This window comes from Ranitomeya imitator, chromosome 3 (genome assembly GCF_032444005.1).
Source record: "Ranitomeya imitator isolate aRanImi1 chromosome 3, aRanImi1.pri, whole genome shotgun sequence".
Taxonomy (NCBI): Eukaryota; Metazoa; Chordata; class Amphibia; order Anura; family Dendrobatidae; genus Ranitomeya; species Ranitomeya imitator.
This window is the reverse complement of record NC_091284.1, coordinates 844,503,645-844,521,350: the sequence shown is the minus strand read 5'-3', so window position 1 is coordinate 844,521,350 and position 17,706 is coordinate 844,503,645. Positions and strand designations below refer to the sequence as shown.

At 49.5% G+C, this 17,706-nt stretch overlaps 1 protein-coding gene across 1 annotated transcript in view; it reads right to left on the bottom strand.

The window, feature by feature from the left end:
* The window catches only part of DNHD1 (dynein heavy chain domain 1), a 349,228-nt gene that overhangs the window by 87,997 nt on the left and 243,525 nt on the right, over positions 1 to 17,706 (bottom strand). Inside the window, exons 28-29 of the mRNA XM_069760007.1 lie at positions 10,898 to 11,047; positions 10,509 to 10,691 (exon numbers count right to left, since the gene is read on the bottom strand). Coding sequence (XP_069616108.1) covers positions 10,509 to 10,691; positions 10,898 to 11,047 — 333 coding nt within the window. The remainder of the gene's footprint in view (positions 1 to 10,508; positions 10,692 to 10,897; positions 11,048 to 17,706) is intronic.

The following is a 17,706-nucleotide window of genomic DNA, read 5'->3' as shown; positions in this document are numbered from 1 at the left end:
TAAAGAAATGAATAAGGTTACTGTACATAATCCTTACCCACAACCTCTTATTCCTGATCTGTTTAGTCAACTAGAGAGGGCCAAGTGGTTGTCTAAACTACATCTGAGAGGTGCATATAACCTTACACAAGTTTGACAAGGTGTTAAATGGAAGACTGCCTTCAATACACCAGAGGGTCACTTTCAACATTTGGTGATGCCATTCAATTTGACCAATGCTCCAGCAGTTTTTTGAAAACTTCATAAATTACATTTTTTCTTCTTTAGAGGGTAGACATGCAGTGATATACTTGGATGACATATTTATTTATTCTTGCGCGGACCATCGAGAGCATGTTCAGCAGGTGCTTGAACTTCTTTGTGACAATCATTTATTTGCCAAAGTAGAGAAGTGTCAATTTGAGGTGCCACATGTTCAGTTTTTGGGTCATTTGACTTCTGCTAAAGGTTTTCAGATGGATCCTGTTAAGGTACAGGCTGTCCTTGATTGGGCACAACCTGCCAAACTAAAAAGCTTTACAGAAGTTATTAGATTTTACTCATTATTATTGTAAGTTCATTAAGAACTTCTCAGTCATAGTCAAACCTCTTATATGACCAAGAAGGATACTGACTTTTCCTCTTGGACTTCTGGGACTGTTGAGGCTTTTCCTGCCCTCAGGATAGCCTTTTCTAAACTGCTGTCCTCAGTTAATCCGATGTTGATTTGCCTTTTATGGTTGAGGTGGACGCCTCATCTAAGGGGATTGGAACTATTCTTTCATAAAAGAACGGTTACTTTCATCCTTGTAGTTTTTTTCTCTGAAATTCTCACAAGTAGAGTCCAACTATGATATAGGTGATCAGGATCTCATGAATGCTAATAGAGCTTTGGAGGAATGGAGGCATTGGTTGGAGAGGGCTAGGCATAGAGTAACGGTCTTCCCTGACCATAAAAACGTACTGTATGTTAACCGCTAAATACTTGAACACTAGACAGGCCCGATGGACCCACGTTTTCGCTTGGTTTGATTTCTCTGTGATATATCTCACCGGTACTAAGAATGTTATGGCTGATGCTTTATCGCGTAGTTTTGTTCCAAAGTTGAGGTACGAAAATCCAGTCAAAATTCTTAGTGATGGGGTTGTGGTGAGTGGAGGCTCAGGTTGGTGCACGGGAGGGCTTGGCACTCACCAATCTTTTTGTGCCATCCTCACTTCGCATTGATCTTCTTAACATTCTATGTTCGTCGGACATTCTGTTTGCTCTTATACCTTTAGAGCTGTTGCCAAGTCCTTTCAGTGACAAAAGGCTCAAAAGGATGTTGATGAGTATGTCCGTAAGTGCAGAATTTGCACCAGGTCTAAAGCCTCTCGTTAGGGCCCGGCAGGGTTTCTTTTGCCTAACGTGGTTCCGTCTCAACCTTGAACTCATTTGTCCATGGATTTCATCACAGATTTACCCAATTCTGGGGTTAATACTGTACTATGGGCGATAGTGGACCGTTTCAGCAAGATGGTTCACTTGGTTCCAAAATTGCCTACGGTAAGAGTTTAGCTACATTGTCTAGCTCTCACATCCTTAAGTTACATGGTGTTCCTTAAAATATTATTTCCAATCCAGGGGTTCAGTTTACGGTTAGCGTTTAGCGTAGCTTTTGCTCCATATTAGGAATTAAGCTTTTGTTCTGCTCAGGTTATCATCCTGAGACTGATGGTCAGACGGAGCGAAAGACCCAAGATTTAGAACAATCTTTAAGATGTTTTGATTTATCTACTCAAGAGGACTGGGTGAGGACTGAGTTTCGCTCTCAATAACCGAGCCTCTACTGCTATCTCACCTTTTTTTGTCGTAGGGTTTTCATCCACTTTTTGGAAAGGTTTCTGGTTGGCAGCCTGCAGTTTGATCAAGGTCTGGAGAGAAGTTGAAAATCATCTTTTGATAACTTGCGATCAGACCAAGACAAATGCAGACCGCAGATGTAGGAGGGCCCCCCGTCTTCACAGGTAGGAGATTTTGTTTGGCTTTCCTCAAATCTTCGTATAAGAGTTCAATCAAGGAAATTTGCTCCTACATTTGTTGGTCCTTATAATAAGGTAATTATGTACATTAATCCTGGGTGATCATAGAATATTAGAGTTGGAAGGGACCTCCTGGGTCATCGTGTCAAACCCCCGGCTCAATGCAGGAGTCACTAAATCATCCCAGACAGATGTCTGTCCAGCCTCTGTGTGAAGACTTCCATTGAAGGAGAACTCACCACCTCTCGTGGCCGCCTGTTCCACTCATTGATCTCCCTTCTAATATCTAATCTATATCTTCTCCCTTTCAGTTTCATTCCATTGCTTCTCGTGTTTCCATGTGCAGATGAGAATCATGATGCCTCTACACCGTGACAGCCCTATCGCTTTCAGTACCCCAGGATATAATTCATCTGAACCGGGAGATGTAAATTCATGTAAATTAGCTCAGCGTTCTCTCACCATCTCTCGCTTTATAGATATTGTGGATTCTTTTATTCCTTCGATGGCCCCGTGAAGATCAGTTGATGTTACATTTGCTTTCTTAGAGAACACAGATGCAAAATAGGAATTTAAAAGGTCGGTTTCTCAACATCATTTCTGACCATTTCACCCCTTTTGAACCTGTAAAAATCCTATAGAATCTTTGACTTTTCTTTTGCTTTTAATGTACAAATAAAATCCTTTTTTATTGCTTTTGGTCTCAGTGAGGAGCTAAAGACTAATGGACCAATGGACATATTGGACATAGAGGGGAGTTCACGATCCTAAGGGATGCGGACATTTTCCAGCACAGAGCACCGGTACATCGATCTTATTGTTGTGTTTTATTAGAGATTTGTTTGCTCGTCACTTTAAGGTGCGCAAATCTCTCCTGGAAAGTGTTCAGCCTCACAAATCAATGTTTCCATTCAGTGACAGTAAGAAGAGGAGGACTGGCTGGCTGGATCCCATAAGGCTTACACTAGCGTCTGTCCTGCATCTGGTGGGGTCATGTGTGTCTCTGCAGGGGCCTCCCTAATACACAATCCTGCAGACAGGTTAGATACTGGGGGGAGTCCTATAGTCGGCGAGGCACAAGACCGCTCCAGCCTCTCCTCAGTTCTATAGTCGGCGAGACACATGACCATTCCAGTCTCTCCTCAGTTCTATAGTCAGTGAGACATTAGACCGTTCCTGCCTCTCCTCAGTCCAACACTCAGCGAGACATCAGACCATTCCTGTCTCTCCTAAGTTCTATAGTCAGTGAGACACAAGACCGCTCCGACCTCTCCTCAGTTCTATAGTCGGTGAGACACATGACCATTCCTGTCTCTCCTCAGTCCTGCAGTCGGTGAGACATCAGACCATTCCTGTCTCTGCTCTGTCCTACAGTCGGTGAGACACCAGACCATTCCTGTCTCTGCTCAGTCCTACAGTCGGTGAGACACCAGACCATTCCTGTCTCTCCTCAGTCCTACAGTCGGTGAGACATCAGACCGCTCCAGCCTCTCCTCAGTTCTATAGTCGGCGAGACACATGACCATTCCAGTCTCTCCTAAGTTCTATAGTCAGTGAGACACAAGACCGCTCCGACCTCTCCTCAGTTCTATAGTCGGTGAGACATCAGACCATTCCTGTCTCTGCTCAGTCCTACAGTCGGTGAGACACCAGACCATTCCTGTCTCTCCTCAGTCCTACAGTCGGTGAGACATCAGACCATTCCTGTCTCTACTCAGTCCTACAGTCGGTGAGACACCAGACCATTCCTGTCTCTCCTCAGTCCTGCAGTCGGTGAGACACCAGACCATTCCTGCCTCTCCTCAGTCCTACAGTCGGTGAGACATCAGACCATTCCTGTCTCTACTCAGTCCTACAGTCGGTGAGACACCAGACCATTCCTGTCTCTCCTCAGTCCTACAGTCGGTGAGACACCAGACCATTCCTGTCTCTCCTCAGTTCTACAGTCGGTGAGACACCAGATCATTCCTGTCTCTGCTCAGTCCTACAGTCGGTGAGACACCAGACCATTCCTGTCTCTCCTCAGTCCTACAGTCGGTGAGACATCAGACCATTCCTGTCTCTGCTCAGTCCTGCAGTCGGTGAGACACCAGACCATTTCTGTCTCTGCTCAGTCCTGCAGTCGGTGAGACACCAGACCATTCCTGTCTCTCCTCAGTCCTACAGTCGCTGAGACACCAGACCATTCCTGTCTCTACTCAGTCCTACAGTCGGTGAGACATCAGACCATTCCTGTCTCTGCTCAGTCCGACAGTCGGTGAGACACCAGACCATTCCTGTCTCTGCTCAGTCCTACAGTCGCTGAGACACCAGACCATTCCTGTCTCTCCTCAATCCTACAGTCGGTGAGACACCAGACCATTCCTGCCTCCCCTCAGTCCTACAGTCGGTGAGACATCAGACCATTCCTGTCTCTGCTCAGTCCTACAGTCGGTGAGACACCAGACCATTCCTGTCTCTGCTCAGTCCTACAGTCGGTGAGACATCAGACCATTCCTGTCTCTGCTCAGTCCTACAGTCGGTGAGACACCAGACCATTCCTGTCTCTCCTCAGTCCTACAGTCGGTGAGACATCAGACCGCTCCAGCCTCTCCTCAGTTCTATAGTCGGCGAGACACATGACCATTCCAGTCTCTCCTAAGTTCTATAGTCAGTGAGACACAAGACCGCTCCGACCTCTCCTCAGTTCTATAGTCGGTGAGACATCAGACCATTCCTGTCTCTGCTCAGTCCTACAGTCGGTGAGACACCAGACCATTCCTGTCTCTCCTCAGTCCTACAGTCGGTGAGACATCAGACCATTCCTGTCTCTACTCAGTCCTACAGTCGGTGAGACACCAGACCATTCCTGTCTCTCCTCAGTCCTACAGTCGGTGAGACACCAGACCATTCCTGTCTCTCCTCAGTTCTACAGTCGGTGAGACACCAGATCATTCCTGTCTCTGCTCAGTCCTACAGTCGGTGAGACACCAGACCATTCCTGTCTCTCCTCAGTCCTACAGTCGGTGAGACATCAGACCATTCCTGTCTCTGCTCAGTCCTGCAGTCGGTGAGACACCAGACCATTTCTGTCTCTGCTCAGTCCTGCAGTCGGTGAGACACCAGACCATTCCTGTCTCTCCTCAGTCCTACAGTCGCTGAGACACCAGACCATTCCTGTCTCTACTCAGTCCTACAGTCGGTGAGACATCAGACCATTCCTGTCTCTGCTCAGTCCGACAGTCGGTGAGACACCAGACCATTCCTGTCTCTGCTCAGTCCTACAGTCGCTGAGACACCAGACCATTCCTGTCTCTCCTCAATCCTACAGTCGGTGAGACACCAGACCATTCCTGCCTCCCCTCAGTCCTACAGTCGGTGAGACATCAGACCATTCCTGTCTCTGCTCAGTCCTGCAGTCGGTGAGACACCAGACCATTCCTGTCTCTGCTCAGTCCTACAGTCGGTGAGACACCAGACCATTCCTGTCTCTCCTCAATCCTACAGTCGGTGAGACACCAGACCATTCCTGTCTCTGCTCAGTCCTACAGTCGGTGAGACACCAGACCATTCCTGTCTCTGCTCAGTCCTGCAGTCGGTGAGACACCAGACCATTCCTGTCTCTGCTCAGTCCTACAGTCGGTGAGACACCAGACCATTCCTGTCTCTCCTCAATCCTACAGTCGGTGAGACACCAGACCATTCCTGTCTCTGCTCAGTCCTACAGTCGCTGAGACACCAGACCATTCCTGTCTCTCCTCAGTCCTACAGTCGGTGAGACACCAGACCATTCCTGTCTCTCCTCAGTCCTACAGTCGGTGAGACATCAGACCATTCCTGTCTCTGCTCAGTCCTGCAGTCGGTGAGACATCAGACCATTCCTGTCTCTGCTCAGTCCTACAGTCGGTGAGACACCAGACCATTCCTGTCTCTGCTCAGTCCTACAGTCGGTGAGACACCAGACCATTCCTGTCTCTGCTCAGTCCTGCAGTCGGTGAGACACCAGACCATTCCTGTCTCTCCTCAGTCCTACAGTCGGTGAGACACCAGACCATTCCTGTCTCTCCTCAGTCCTACAGTCGGTGAGACATCAGACCATTCCTGTCTCTGCTCAGTCCTGCAGTCGGTGAGACATCAGACCATTCCTGTCTCTGCTCAGTCCTACAGTCGGTGAGACACCAGACCATTCCTGTCTCTGCTCAGTCCTGCAGTCGGTGAGACACCAGACCATTCCTGTCTCTACTCAGTCCTACAGTCGGTGAGACATCAGACCATTCCTGTCTCTGCTCAGTCCTACAGTCGGTGAGACACCAGACCATTCCTGTCTCTCCTCAGTTCTACAGTCGGTGAGACATCAGACCATTCCTGTCTCTGCTCAGTCCTACAGTCGGTGAGACACCAGACCATTCCTGTCTCTCCTCAATCCTACAGTCGGTGAGACACCAGACCATTCCTGCCTCCCCTCAGTCCTACAGTCGGTGAGACATCAGACCATTCCTGTCTCTGCTCAGTCCTGCAGTCGGTGAGACACCAGACCATTCCTGTCTCTGCTCAGTCCTACAGTCGGTGAGACATCAGACCATTCCTGTCTCTGCTCAGTCCTACAGTCGGTGAGACACCAGACCATTCCTGTCTCTCCTCAGTCCGACAGTCGGTGAGACACCAGACCATTCCTGTCTCTGCTCAGTCCTACAGTCACGGAGACACCAGACCATTCCTGCCTCTCCTCAGTCCTACAGTCGGTGAGACACCAGACCATTCCTGTCTCTGCTCAGTCCTACAGTCGGTGAGACACCAGACCATTCCTGTCTCTCCTCAGTCCTGCAGTCGGTGAGACACCAGACCATTCCTGTCTCTACTCAGTCCTACAGTCGCTGAGACATCAGACCATTCCTGTCTCTGCTCAGTCCTACAGTCGGTGAGACACCAGACCATTCCTGTCTCTGCTCAGTCCTGCAGTCGGTGAGACACCAGACCATTCCTGTCTCTGCTCAGTCCTACAGTCGGTGAGACACCAGACCATTCCTGTCTCTGCTCAGTCCTACAGTCGGTGAGACACCAGACCATTCCTGTCTCTCCTCAGTCCTGCAGTCGGTGAGACACCAGACCATTCCTGTCTCTCCTCAGTCCTGCAGTCGGTGAAACACCAGACCATTCCTGTCTCTGCTCAGTCCGACAGTCGGTGAGACACCAGACCATTCCTGTCTCTCCTCAGTCCGACAGTCGGTGAGACACCAGACCATTCCTGTCTCTGCTCAGTCCGACAGTCGGTGAGACACCAGACCATTCCTGCCTCTCCTCAGTCCTACAGTCGGTGAGACATCAGACCATTCCTGTCTCTGCTCAGTCCTACAGTCGTTGAGACATCAGACCATTCCTGTCTCTGCTCAGTCCTACAGTCGTTGAGACACCAGACCATTCCTGTCTCTACTCAGTCCTACAGTCGCTGAGACATCAGACCATTCCTGTCTCTGCTCAGTCCTACAGTCGGTGAGACACCAGACCATTCCTGTCTCTGCTCAGTCCTGCAGTCGGTGAGACACCAGACCATTCCTGTCTCTGCTCAGTCCTACAGTCGGTGAGACACCAGACCATTCCTGTCTCTCCTCAGTCCTGCAGTCGGTGAGACACCAGACCATTCCTGTCTCTCCTCAGTCCTGCAGTCGGTGAAACACCAGACCATTCCTGTCTCTGCTCAGTCCGACAGTCGGTGAGACACCAGACCATTCCTGTCTCTCCTCAGTCCGACAGTCGGTGAGACACCAGACCATTCCTGTCTCTCCTCAGTCCGACAGTCGGTGAGACACCAGACCATTCCTGTCTCTCCTCAGTCCGACAGTCGGTGAGACACCAGACCATTCCTGTCTCTCCTCAGTCCTACAGTCGGTGAGACATCAGACCATTCCTGTCTCTCCTCAGTCCTACAGTCGGTGAGACACCAGACCATTCCTGTCTCTGCTCAGTCCGACAGTCGGTGAGACACCAGACCATTCCTGTCTCTCCTCAGTCCTACAGTCGGTGAGACACCAGACCATTCCTGTCTCTGCTCAGTCCGACAGTCGGTGAGACACCAGACCATTCCTGCCTCTCCTCAGTCCTACAGTCGGTGAGACATCAGACCATTCCTGTCTCTGCTCAGTCCTACAGTCGGTGAGACATCAGACCATTCCTGTCTCTGCTCAGTCCTGCAGTCGGTGAGACACCAGACCATTCCTGTCTCTGCTCAGTCCTACAGTCGGTGAGACATCAGATCATTCCTGTCTCTGCTCAGTCCTACAGTCGTTGAGACATCAGACCATTCCTGTCTCTGCTCAGTCCTACAGTCGGTGAGACATCAGACCATTCCTGTCTCTGCTCAGTCCTACAGTCGTTGAGACATCAGACCATTCCTGTCTCTGCTCAGTCCTACAGTCGGTGAGACATCAGACCATTCCTGTCTCTGCTCAGTCCTACAGTCGGTGAGACACCAGGCCATTCCTGTCTCTGCTCAGTCCGACAGTCGGTGAGACATCAGACCATTCCAGTCTCTGCTCAGTCCTACTGTCGTTGAGACACCAGACCATTCCTGTCTCTCCTCAGTCCGTGAGACACCAGACCATTCCTGTCTCTGCTCAGTCCTACAGTCGGTGAGACACCAGATCATTCCTGTCTCTCCTGAGTCCGACAGTCGGTGAGACACCAGACCATTCCTGTCTCTCCTCAGTCCTGCAGTCGGTGAGACACCAGACCATTCCTGTCTCTGCTCAGTCCGACAGTCGTTGAGACATCAGACCATTCCTGTCTCTGCTCAGTCCTACAGTCGTTGAGACACCAGACCATTCCTGTCTCTGCTCAGTCCTACAGTCGGTGAGACACCAGACCATTCCTGTCTCTGCTCAGTCCTACAGTCGGTGAGACACCAGACCATTCCTGTCTCTGCTCAGTCCTACAGTCGTTGAGACATCAGACCATTCCTGTCTCTGCTCAGTCCTACAGTCGTTGAGACACCAGACCATTCCTGTCTCTGCTCAGTCCTACAGTCGGTGAGACACCAGATCATTCCTGTCTCTGCTCAGTCCTACAGTCGTTGAGACATCAGACCATTCCTGTCTCTGCTCAGTCCTACAGTCGTTGAGACACCAGACCATTCCTGTCTCTGCTCAGTCCTACAGTCGGTGAGACACCAGACCATTCCTGTCTCTGCTCAGTCCTACAGTCGGTGAGACACCAGATCATTCCTGTCTCTGCTCAGTCCTACAGTCGTTGAGACATCAGACCATTCCTGTCTCTGCTCAGTCCTACAGTCGTTGAGACACCAGACCATTCCTGTCTCTGCTCAGTCCTACAGTCGGTGAGACACCAGACCATTCCTGTCTCTGCTCAGTCCTACAGTCGGTGAGACACCAGATCATTCCTGTCTCTGCTCAGTCCTACAGTCGTTGAGACATCAGACCATTCCTGTCTCTGCTCAGTCCTACAGTCGTTGAGACACCAGACCATTCCTGTCTCTGCTCAGTCCTACAGTCGGTGAGACACCAGACCATTCCTGTCTCTCCTCAGTCCTACAGTCGCTGAGACATCAGACCATTCCTGCCTCTCCTCAGTCCGTGAGACACCAGACCATTCCTGTCTCTGCTCAGTCCTACAGTCGTTGAGACACCAGACCATTCCTGTCTCTGCTCAGTCCTACAGTCGGTGAGACACCAGACCATTCCTGTCTCTGCTCAGTCCTACAGTCGGTGAGACACCAGATCATTCCTGTCTCTGCTCAGTCCTACAGTCGTTGAGACATCAGACCATTCCTGTCTCTGCTCAGTCCTACAGTCGTTGAGACACCAGACCATTCCTGTCTCTGCTCAGTCCTACAGTCGGTGAGACACCAGACCATTCCTGTCTCTGCTCAGTCCTACAGTCGGTGAGACACCAGATCATTCCTGTCTCTGCTCAGTCCTACAGTCGTTGAGACATCAGACCATTCCTGTCTCTGCTCAGTCCTACAGTCGTTGAGACACCAGACCATTCCTGTCTCTGCTCAGTCCTACAGTCGGTGAGACACCAGATCATTCCTGTCTCTCCTCAGTCCTACAGTCGGTGAGACACCAGACCATTCCTGCCTCTGCTCAGTCCTACAGTCGGTGAGACACCAGACCATTCCTGTCTCTGCTCAGTCCTACAGTCGGTGAGACATCAGATCATTCCTGTCTCTGCTCAGCCCTACAGTCGGTGAGACATCAGATCATTCCTGTCTCTGCTCAGTCCTACAGTCGGTGAGACATCAGACCATTCCTGTCTCTGCTCAGCCCTACAGTCGGTGAGACATCAGACCATTCCTGTCTCTGCTCAGTCCTACAGTCGGTGAGACATCAGACCATTCCTGCCTCTGCTCAGTCCTACAGTCGGTGAGACACCAGGCTGTTCATGCTTCGTGCCAGTCCTACAATTGGTGACTATACATAGAGATCATCACAGGTCACATATGGCAGAAGAATGTTGTCCATTGCTGTACGCGCTTTCAGCTAAACCCCTATATCTGTTCCCCATATTCTGACCTGATAAAAATTGTCTTTTCCAATGAGCAGTTTGGCATTTTCCCACCCTTGTTCTCGTCTAAACACTGTACAGAGGACATCAGTGACCATCACGACAGGGGCTGGGGGGATGCGGTAGCTCCGGATTTCCTCCACATCCAAAATTCTCAGTTCTTTCTGGACAGCAGCCCACTGGAGACAAGCCTAGGACGGAGGACACACAGGAGCAATTGGCTTAGACTGGGACATGTGGGGGTATACAGATGTGTGACAGGGAGGTGGACCATGGTGTTGAGATGGTGGAGACACCAATTTGTGATGGAGGGTACAATATCAACGACAGGTATACATCCATGGGGTACACTACCCATGATAATGGTACTACGCTGTGATGTGAGGTTCCCTCTCACCAGGTCCAGGTCGCTCTCTCTCTGGCTCCGCAGTCTGTTTAGCCGGGCCCTCACTCTCTCCTTGGCTCTGTCCAGCTCCTCACACTCCAGCTGCACTCGTCTCTCATCTTCTTCAATCATCTCAAGTTCTTTCCTGCAGTGTTTTGTTTTCTGTCAATAAAATAAAAACATCTTTATAGTCTGTAATTATAAAATAAGAGAAAAGCGCAAAGTGTGTGAAGGTACAGGGGGTGTATATATACTTATACATACATACAGTGCCTTAAATTCTTCATACCCCGTGAGCTATTCCACATGTATCTTATTGGGATTTTCTGTGTTACGACTGTAACACCCCAGGGTCCTGGTTGTCACAGTGTCATTGCTTTCCTCACAGGGAGAGTGATGTCACGCTTGGAAGCGAAGGAAGATCTCCTTTATCAGGTAACCACAAACATACAACATGTTCACACTCCAGGCCAGAAAGGGGAGCTCTGATCCAGCTTTTGGGTGGCTTTCCTATATATATATTCTGGTCTGGAGGGAAAGTTAGGGAGTTGGTGCCAGACAGCAGACTGGAACAGTCTGAGGCAGAAAGACATGTGAGGGGCCATGCAGCCAAGAGGGGGCTGCAGCTCCTGGAAGAGAGAATACAGAAGGAGAACACATTTGAGAGAGCATGCAGGAAAGCAGAGCACAGGGGAGAAAGAACTGAGGAGAATAGCTGCGACTGAGCTACCTCCTTGCAGAGTGCAGACACAGGTAGCTGGAAGACCGAGGTTGTGTCAGACTCCACAAGGCACAGCAGAAACCGGCAGGACAGCTGGATTACACGTCACCTGTCTGCCTCAACACCCAGGAGGCACAGTGGCGCATAGAGCCGGGGTCGTGATAAGACCCTGTAAAAAGGCTCAAGCCACCTGTCATACGGGTTTGTGTCCCACCTTTAAGGAGGACAGAGAGGACTGTGAGGACCTTGATAGAAGCCACAGGCAGCAAGGGACTACAACATCACCACGCTAGTAGGAAGGCTTCTAACTCCACCTGATAAAGGGAACTCTGAATTTGATTTGAAGCCGGCCAGACCCTGCCTGCCCTGTGATCTGGTGCCCTGGACTGTGGCTGCCTGAAGTCTTCAGTAAACCAGGTAAAGAGACTGCAAACATGTGTCCTCTGTTTCTTACTGCACCACTCACCATCTTCACCTACACACCGGGAGCGCTGGGGACCCAACCTCACCTGTGGGAAGGTATACCATCTAGCTGCCATACCATCACCCCTGCGGACCCCTTTAAGCAGCGTCGGTCCCCTCTGACTGAATACCACAGGTGGCGTCACGAACACAAACTTTATTCACAAAACCCCTTTAAGGACTTTCCCTTTTACTTGGGCGCCGAGGGCCACGGACCAGGTCGCTGCCACCGTAACATCCCCTTTAAGTACCGGACCCGGTACCGAGTACCCCACGGCACTGGCGGGCGTTCCACGACACACAGTAGCCCATCACTTGATATGGAGGTAACGCCAGCTCAGCACTGAAGAGAATGATCCCGTGTGCAAGGAACGACGTTCTGACCAGATCCCGCAAGATCCAAGAAGAAAGAGTAGGGAGGTCCAGCTGCTGTAGAAACATTGGAAATCAGTCCATCTTTATGGGGTTAAGAATCCATATTAAAAAATAACTCTGGATGGTGTTAGAAATACGTACCCTTGTCTCTGTCTCGCACCTTCAGGTGACACACGTGGTCTGTGGATCCACTGTGCCACAGGCCGGACCCACCTGGGAAGGGGCGTAGCTACCTGGCGGTCCCTGGAGCTCCTCATGGAGCAGCCTCCAGGGGCCACCGATACTGCAGCTGCCGTCCCATGGGTCGGGTTCGCTGACGAGGTCACTGACTAGCCAGAATGGAGACTGACGGACTGTACCCACAGGTTCTTGTTCACAGCCATAGATATCAGGAGCAGTTTTAGAGCTGGCCGAACTAGGACCAGGAGCAAAGGACCCTGGACTGGCTGCACCGGGACCAGGGTTTGAGTATAGATACCGCAGACACAGTTTCAGAAATAGGATGCCGCGGTGACTGGAACACAGACAAACTGGACTAACGGGACACAGGATACGGGAATAACTTTCCAATAAACTATGGGGACACCGGATACAGGAATAGCAATAATAGACTGGGGTTGGGACCTGGCCGCATGCAGAGGCACACTACAAACCACCTAACTAACTATAGGGTTTGATCAGGCGCCTTCTAACTAAAGAAGTGCCTTCTATACAAGATGCCTCCCAGCTAATGGCTCGTAGATACCTTGCATGTGCACCACTAACTAAATGCCTCCCAGCTGTTAGCATTTTACCATGTGCATGCACTGGCCCTTTAAGAAAAGGGGAGCACGCACTAGGCACGTCGCGGGAACACTGTGTGGAGGAGGGAGCGCGTGAAGAAGCTGCTGCATCCAGGGCCAGGGCAGTGAGTAAGTCGGCGTCCCTGCATGGCGGGAGGAGGGAAACCACGCAGAGGCCCCGGCAGACACTATAATTTTTAACCCAATAAAGATGGACTGAGTTTCAATATTTTTACCAGAAGATGGAACTTCCTGTAGTCTGATACCCTGAAAAAAAATCCTGAATGACATTTCGTCCTCCTGGGTGTGATTTCTCCATAGTATAACTACAGCTCTTCTGTGAACGCCTCAGAGGTTTGTGATCATTAGGGATAAAACAGCATCATGAAAACCAAGGAGCTCACCAGACAAGTCAGGGATAAAGCTTTGGGGAGGAGGAAAGCAGGGCTAGGTTCTAAAAAATGGTCACGGGTTTAGCGCGACAGAAAGGAGCCAGAAGACCACAGCATCTGATTTCTCCTACTCCTGTCCTGTTTGGAAGCACTTCAACTTTTTATTAACTGCTTAGCGACAGAGCCAATTTATACAATTCTGACCACTGTGACTTTATGAGATTATAGCTCTGGTACGCTTTAACGTATCCCACCGATTCTGAGATTTTTTTTTGTGACATATTGTACTTCATGTTACAGGTAAAATTTCTTCGATATAACTTGCGTTTATTTATTTTAAAAAAATGGAAATTTGGTGAAAATGTTGAAAATTTTCCCCTTAAATAAGAGAAATATGTCACACAAAATAGTTAATAAGTAACATTTCCCACATGTCAACTTTACATCAGCACAATTTTGGAAACATAATTTTTTTTGTTATAAGGGTTAAAAGTTGACCAGCGAGCACCGTTTGACTAAATGAACGCAAAATTGTCTGGAATCAATGGTGGGCGCCATGTGGCGTTTGGGGACCCCCTGATGTATCTAAACAGTGGAAACCCCTCAATTCTGACTCCAACCCAAACACAGCCCTACCCCTGACCCTAATCCCAACCCCACCCTAACCTAACCGTAACCCCAACACAACCTTAACCCTAGCCCAACCATAATTATTTTTTACTAACTAAGGGAGTGATAAAGGGGGGTTTGATTTACTATTTTTTTTTTAGTTTGATCACTGTGTTAGGGTCTATCATATTGATCAAAATGAACCAATAGGAAAAAATTCCTATTTTTGCCGTGTGCTGGCCAGCAGATCTTGGAGGGCGCACCGCACATGCGCCCGCCATTTTCTTCCCGGAAAAAGTTGTCAGCGGCCAGGACCGAGGATGCAGGAGGGTCCAGGGACACCGGAGGTGCTGGGGGGCTCGGGGAAACCTATTTCTCTTTTCTCTGATGTGCTAGATCACATCAGAGGAGAGAGAAATTAAATGGGAAATCTGACTTTTTTTTTTGCAGTCGCCGTAATTCTGTGAGTAACGGTGATTGCAACACTGGGGTCGGTAAAAACTGACCTGAATCATGTAATCCGGGGTCTCAGCTACCCCCAGTAGCTGATACCCTGTAGAATTTCTGACACTGGGGGCGCTATACACTCATTTCTCAGCATCATTAAAAACAGGTGCTGAGGAGTACCTGTTATGAATTCTGTTATCGAACTTCCTCCTGTGGTCATGAATGGTACTTCGGCGAGTTCTGTCCATGGACTTCCTCTGGTGGCTGTGAGTGGAGCTGCTGCTTCTGAGGTTCCTTCCACAGGTGACTTAAGTTTATTCTTTGGCTGGCTGCTCTATTTAACTCCACTCAGATCGTTACTCCATGCCAGCTGTCAGTGTTCTTGTACTGGTTCAGTTCGCTCTTGGATCTTTCTGGTGACCTGTCTACTCCAGCAGAAGCTAAGTCCCTGCTAGTTAATTATTTGTTCATTGTTTTCTTGTCCAGCTTGCTATCATGATTTTGCCTTGCTAGCTGGAAGCTCTGGGATGCAGAGTGGCACCTCCGGGTGCTCCTAACCACCAGGTCCATAACAAGTACCCTTAAGTGCCGCCGTTAATGGAGTTAAACGATGTAAGTTTCTTTTAGCAATGCGTGGATTAATGTTATGACCTGGTGGTCAGGACAATAATGGACCTGGTGGTTAAGAGCACACGGAATGACCTGATAGTTACTGATAATAAAGGACGAGCTCTGGGACGTGGGAACTCTGCTGACCGCAATCCCTAATCCTATCAAACACACTAGAAATAGCCGTGGATTGCGCCTAACGCTCCCTATGCAACTCGGCACAGCCTAAGGAACTAGCTAGCCCTAAAGATAGAAAAATAAAGCCTACCTTGCCTCAGAGAAATTCCCCAAAGGAAAAGGCAGCCCCCCACATATAATGACTGTGAGTAAAGATGAAAGTACAAACACAGAGATGAAATAGATTTAGCAAAGTGAGGCCCGACTTACTGAACAGACCGAGGATAGGAAAGGTTACTTTGCGGTCAACACAAAAACCTTCAAAAAGACCACACAGAGGGCGCAAAAAAGACCCTCCGCACCGACTCACGGTGCGGAGGCGCTCCCTCTGCGTCCCAGAGCTTCCAGCAAGCAAGACAACAATAAAAATAGCAAGCTGGACAGAAAAATAGCAAACCAAAGAAATACAAGCTGGAACTTAGCTTCTGCTGGGAAGACAGGTCACAAGAACGATCCAGGAGTGAATTAGACCAATACTGGAACATTGACAGGTGGCATGGAGCAAAGATCTAAGTGGAGTTAAATAGAGCAGCCAGCTAACGAATTAACCTCGTCACCTGTGGAAGGAAACTCAGAAACACCCACCAGAGGAAGTCCATGGACAGAACCAGCCGAAGTACCATTCATGACCACAGGAGGGAGCCCGACAACAGAATTCACAACAGATTAATCTGCTCAGTTGAGAGCTCCTGGAAGCTTTCCTGCATTAAGGCTCTCAGGTGTTCATCGTTAGCCACTGCCATCTCCTATATATCTGGGTCCTGGCTAGCACTCATTGTCAGAGTAGCTAATGCTGCATGGCTGGAGGTTATTGGTTGTTATTGGACAAGGCGTTTGTTGGATTTATCTGTGACTGTTGCTTGGTTTAGTAAGTGTGATAATTCCCCTTCTTCTCCTACTTTGGTTTTACCCCATCCTCCACTCCCCGATGCATTACTGTTATATGTGTGAGTATATTTGTATGTTTGGTATTTTCTGTTATCCCTGTTTGTATTGCCTTGTTAGGCCGTTTTCACATTCGCGTTTTGCTGATCTGAGGAGGGCTGCGGACTTCCTCCGTGAAGCCCCGCCCTCGGCCGCACCTCCACCGCTAGCTCCGCCTACTTCTGTATGTGGCATGCATGCGGCCTGCGTACCTATCTTTAACATTAGGTACGCAGGTCATGCCGCTATATGCGGATGCTTCCGCATGTGTCGTTTTGACGATGCGGCGACCAGCGTAGGATGCAGCTTGTAGCAATTTTTTTTCTCCACATCGTCAAAACGACGCATGCGGCACCATCCGCATACAGCCGCACGACCTGCGTACCTAATGTTAAAGATAGGTACCAAGGCCGCATGCCGGCCGCATGCAGAAGCAGGCGGAGCGAGTGGCGGAGGTGTGGCCGAGGGCGGGGCTTCACGGAGGAAGTCCGCAGCCCTCCGCAGATCAGCAAAACGCTAATGTGAAACTAGCCTTAGTCTGGTTGGTGTTTTACGGTACACTACTACTCCCCTCTTCCCTGGGTGAGGGAACGGTTCACACTGAGGGCAGATTCAGGAGCAAAGGCAAGGTACGTGGCCCTGGCGTCTTCACCATCAGAAGAAGTGATCTGGAGATCAGGGCGAGCTAAGGTGCCCCCTAGCATTAGTGACAGTGAAGGAGCCCCTGATCCCAGGACACCCAACAATAGAGTAGTGACAAAAATAGGCCAAGCTCTGAAAATCTCACAGAGCACTGTACAATCCATCATGCAATAATGGAAGGAGTAAGGCACAACTGCAAACCTACCACGACATGGCCGTCCACATAACCTGACATCACAAGCAAGGAGAGAATTAATGAGAGAGGCAGCTGAGGCGACAGCTCAGGGGAGAGAATCTGTCCACAGGAGAACTAGAAGGCCCCTCTCACACATCAGTTTTTTGCCATCAGTCACAATCCGGCGAATTTTGAAAAAAACGGATCCAGCAAAAGTTGCCGCTGGATCCATTTTTTCTCATAGACTTGTATTCATTCGTTTTTCGCCGGATCCGTCGAAAATTGTTTATCCGGCGGCCGGAGAAAACGGACAAAGTAATTTTTTTTGTCTCTGTCGAAAAAACGGACAGCTACGGATCCATTGACGTCCGTCGTTTGCTAGAATGGAAGCCTATGGCGCCGGATCCGTCAAATGATGGAATCCGGTGACGGATTCCGTTTTTTTTAATTGAGCATGCTTCGATTTTTTTTAGGATCCAATTAGCTGGAAAAAACAGATCCGTTGC